At 37.6% G+C, this 4,161-nt stretch overlaps 1 protein-coding gene across 1 annotated transcript; it reads left to right on the plus strand.

Moving 5' to 3' along the window:
* The first annotated feature begins 1,555 nt into the window (after nucleotides 1–1,555).
* On the plus strand, nucleotides 1,556–3,465 carry LOC105570750. The gene is made up of 2 exons (XM_012028191.1): nucleotides 1,556–2,619; nucleotides 2,807–3,465. The coding sequence occupies exon 1, from the start codon at nucleotides 2,011–2,013 to the stop codon at nucleotides 2,578–2,580; it is 570 nt and encodes a 189-aa protein (XP_011883581.1). The 5' UTR covers nucleotides 1,556–2,010; the 3' UTR covers nucleotides 2,581–2,619; nucleotides 2,807–3,465.
* Nucleotides 3,466–4,161: the final 696 nt, after the last annotated feature.

Genomic DNA, 4,161 nt, shown 5'->3' on the forward strand with positions numbered 1-4,161 from the left:
TCACGCTCACGCTCACGCTCACGCTCTCTCTCTCTCTCTCTCTCTCTCTCTCTCTCTCTCTCTCTCTCTCTCTCTCTCTCTCTACACATCCTACAATAATGTTAAAAAATTAAGTGTCTCCAATATTTTGTAGAAATTTCCTTGATAAGGACCACAATCCGAATGGTCAAAACGTTGGAATAAATTGTTAAATTAAACCACCTTGAACAGTTTAACGTCATCAAACAATTTTTCTTCCTGTTTTTAATCAATTACTGGCGACAACAATGTTCTTCTTGCTGTTTCAGGGTATTTTAAAGTCACTAAAATACAAAGCCTGGCCTGAAGACAGGTCAGTTTGCCTATCATGTATTTACAGAAGACCTAAAAAATTTAAATCGACTTTGATGTATCGGCATAGTCTGCGGATTAAATGTAAGGTATACAGGGTGAGTCATTTTAATCCATCCACGCAAATATCTCGAAAAGTAAGCGAATTAACGAAAAATGTTTGAAACAAAGGTTTAATGGTTTCGAGGGGGTCAAATAACGATGACCTTGACGTTGACCTTGAAATCGTTTTTCAAGGTCAAATCAAGGTCAACCTTGATTTTTTAAATGAAAACGTTACATTTTTATTGCAAATTCGCAATCTACGTAAAAAAATGTGGTAAATGTACATAAAAAGACCCCACCTGCCGATAACCTTGACCTTGACATATGTTGTCAAGGACACCCTCCTGAGTAACTCTTATTGTTAGAAGTTTTTAGCCGGCGGTCGTTATTCGTTAGAAAGTTATTAACAAAACATTGTCGACCAATGATATGTAATTTTCAGACACAAATATTAAAAATTTTGAAATCTTGTATCTGTCCTCTCATCTAAGCATGTGCTTTGTAGTACATATACAATTCCATATGGATTTGCGACTTTTCATATGAAGCGAGATCCACTCCACACCTCGGACATAGTGGAGCCCCCCCGTAGGGGGGGTGGAACATATTGTCTCCACGCATGTACCTCCGCCGTTGTACTGTTTCACATGGGTTTGCGACTTTCCACGTGAAGCGAGATCCACTCCACACCTCTGACATAGTGTGGGTAGGGTTATATCTTAACGAAGTGGAGCCCCCCGCAGGGGGGGGGGCGGAACGTATTGTCTTCACGCATGTACTTCCACCGTTGTACTGTTCCACATGCGTGGAGACAGTACGTTCCGCCCCCCTGCGAAGGGGCTCCACTTCGTTAAGATATAACCCTACCCACACTATGTCCGAGGTGTGGAGTGGATCTCGCTTCACGTGGAAAGTCGTTTGCGAGAAAGAAGAGTTATTCGTGGTCTATAGGTAATCGGCGGATATGAACGCGATATCCATGCGAAGCGACACCAATACTCAAAATAGCTGCTATATTTTCCAAACTTTTTTTGTTAATAACTTTCTAATGAATAACGACCGCCGGCTAATAACTTCTAAGAGTTACTCAGGAGGGTGACCTTGACAACATATGTCAAGGTCAAGGTCATCGGCAGGTGGGGTCTTTTTATGCACATTTACCAAATATATTAAACTTTTAAAGGAACCATTTTTCTTAATAAGACAAAAAATTAATATGAACCTCGAAGTTTTAACGTGAATCTAAAGTCAATGTCAGAATTTCTTATTAAATGAAATATCTGACATTCAAATTCAGCCTAAAACTGGGTTACTGAACAAAAGGTAAACCTTTGGTAAGGTAAACTAAATTATTGAGACCTTAATAACTGAATTCAAAGGCATGTTCAACTTTGGTATTGAAACCTAATGCATAATATGTAAGAAATTATTTTCTCTATCGCTATTTAAATTTGAGTAAGATCATCGGCGTCAATTCTTAAGGCAAAATAATTATTAACATTAGCAAGAAATTTTTGCTTTGGATATTAGTTGAATGTAATTCTCCTAATCTCCAAATACGTCGTACCTTCAGTACAGACAATTTGTTAATAGTAAGATTTCTTACATTGTATAAAGTTTCGGAAATTCAAAATAATGGCTGATTATACTCCAACGGAAATAGTTGACATTCTTCTCATTTTGGGAGAATGTCTACGAAACTACCGAGCTGCTGCCTTACTTTATGCAGTCCGATATCCAAATAGGCGCCATCCTAATGATACCGTCATACGGAACTTGGAACTCAGAGCTCGAGAGGGTCATCTCCATCGCCAGCGTCAAAGAAGTGTTTATGATGAAGATGATGAGCGGGTGCTTACGATTTTAGCATGTGTCCACTTGAATCCTCATATTAGTACTCGAGATATTACAAGAGCAACAGGTATACCGCAGAGAACAGTTTGTAGAATTTTACACAGCCATAGATACCATCCGTATCACATTACTTTAACGCAAGCTTTGACCCCTAATGATTTTCTCCAACGTATTGAATTTTGTCACTGGGCCTTGGCAATGATTGCTCAGGACCCATATTTCTTTAGGTACGTTCTCTTTTGTGATGAGTCAACGTTTAAGAGTTCAGGAGAATTAAATAGACATAACTGTCATTATTGGTCTGACGAAAATCCACATTGGTATAGACCGGTGGATAATCAGCATCGTTGAAGCCTTAACGTCTGGTGTGGAATCATTAATGGCTATTTGGTAGGTCCATATTTTTTGAAGGTACAGTAAATCAGCACAATTTTTTAGCTCTCTTGAGAGATACTCTACCTGTGCTGATGGAAAATGTGAATTTAGCAACTAGGCTTAGAATGTGGCTACAATTAGATGGTGCTCCACATTATGCATTAGGTGTAAGAAATTATTTAAATGATCAATACGCTAATAGGTGGATCGGATGAGGTGGTCCCAGTGCTTGGCCTGCTAGATCACCAGATCTGACTTCACCTGATTTTTATTTGTGGGGATATCTAAAAGATGTGGTTTATGAAGAAGCTCCAACAACGCGTGAAGATATGATCGTCCGAAGGAACGACGTCCACGTCGTTGTTCCTGGGTTACGCCGAATGCAGTTTCAATACCAAAGTTGAACATGCCTTTGAATTCAGTTATTAAGATCTCAATAATTTAGTTTACCTTACCAAAGTGGTTGCTCTTGTGTGTGCTAGCAACGTATTTTCCAGTAAATGGCTTGGATTTTTAGGTAATGAATCGTGGACGGATATTGGTGTGTGAATACGTCCGCTTTATTCCGTGTATTACAACGATACGATTTCTTTCCTCTCTCTCGAAAACCGTTAATAATTCTCTTCCCCTTAAACTAGATGGCGACTTAAGCATAAACGTAACATAGAATGGCCACGTAACTAAAATATAGAATAACGCATGGCGGCACATACAAAATTGCCAATGACGATATCATGGAAGGAAATGAAAACTGATTGCTTAACACAAAGGTTTACCTTTTGTTCAGTAACCCAGTTTTAGGCTGAATTTGAATGTCAGATATTTCATTTAATAAGAAATTCTGACGTTGACTGAGGTTCATATTAATTTTGTCTTATTAAGAAAAATGGTTCTTTTAAAAGTTTAATATTTTTTTACGTAGATTGCGAATTTGCAATAAAAAAGTAACGTTTTCATTTAAAAAATCAAGGATGACCTTGATTTGACCTTGAAAAACGATTTCAAGGTCAACGTCAAGGTCATCGTTATTTGACTTCTTCGAAACTATGAAACCTTTGTTTTTAAACATTTCTCGTTATTTCGTCTAATTTACCATACTTTTCACTGGGAATGGTAACATCGTAACGCCTTATATCGACACCCTCTAGCGAGAAAACAAAGCATTATTAAGAAAAATGGTTCCTTTAAAAGTTTAATATTTTTTTACGTAGATTGCGAATTTGTAATAAAAAGTAACATTTTCCTTTAAAAAATCAAGGTTGACCTTGATTTGACCTTGAAAAACGATTTCAAGGTCAACGTCAAGGTCATTGTTATTTGACTTCTTCGAAACTATGAAACTTTTGTTTCAAACATGTTTCGTTCTTTCGCCTAATTTACCATTAGTACAGGCAATAGAGGCCTAAATAGGGCTTTACCTTGTAAAAGGTCAAGGAAACTTTATACTTGGCATAGTTCTTAGGTTTAGCATACTAATTAATACTCTGAGTTTTTGACCTTGAAACCCCACATAGCACAGCGACATCACAGTGATATCAGTGTGATATCTGTTTAAGG

This window comes from Vollenhovia emeryi, unplaced genomic scaffold (assembly GCF_000949405.1).
Source record: "Vollenhovia emeryi isolate VEMERY1.0 unplaced genomic scaffold, V.emery_V1.0 DF941915.1, whole genome shotgun sequence".
NCBI lineage: Eukaryota > Metazoa > Arthropoda > Insecta > Hymenoptera > Formicidae > Vollenhovia > Vollenhovia emeryi.

What these genes read in the sequence shown, in the direction of transcription:
- LOC105570750 (XM_012028191.1), top strand. Translation starts at nt 2,011, where the DNA reads ATGGCTGATTATACTCCAACGGAAATAGTTGACATTCTTCTCATTTTG.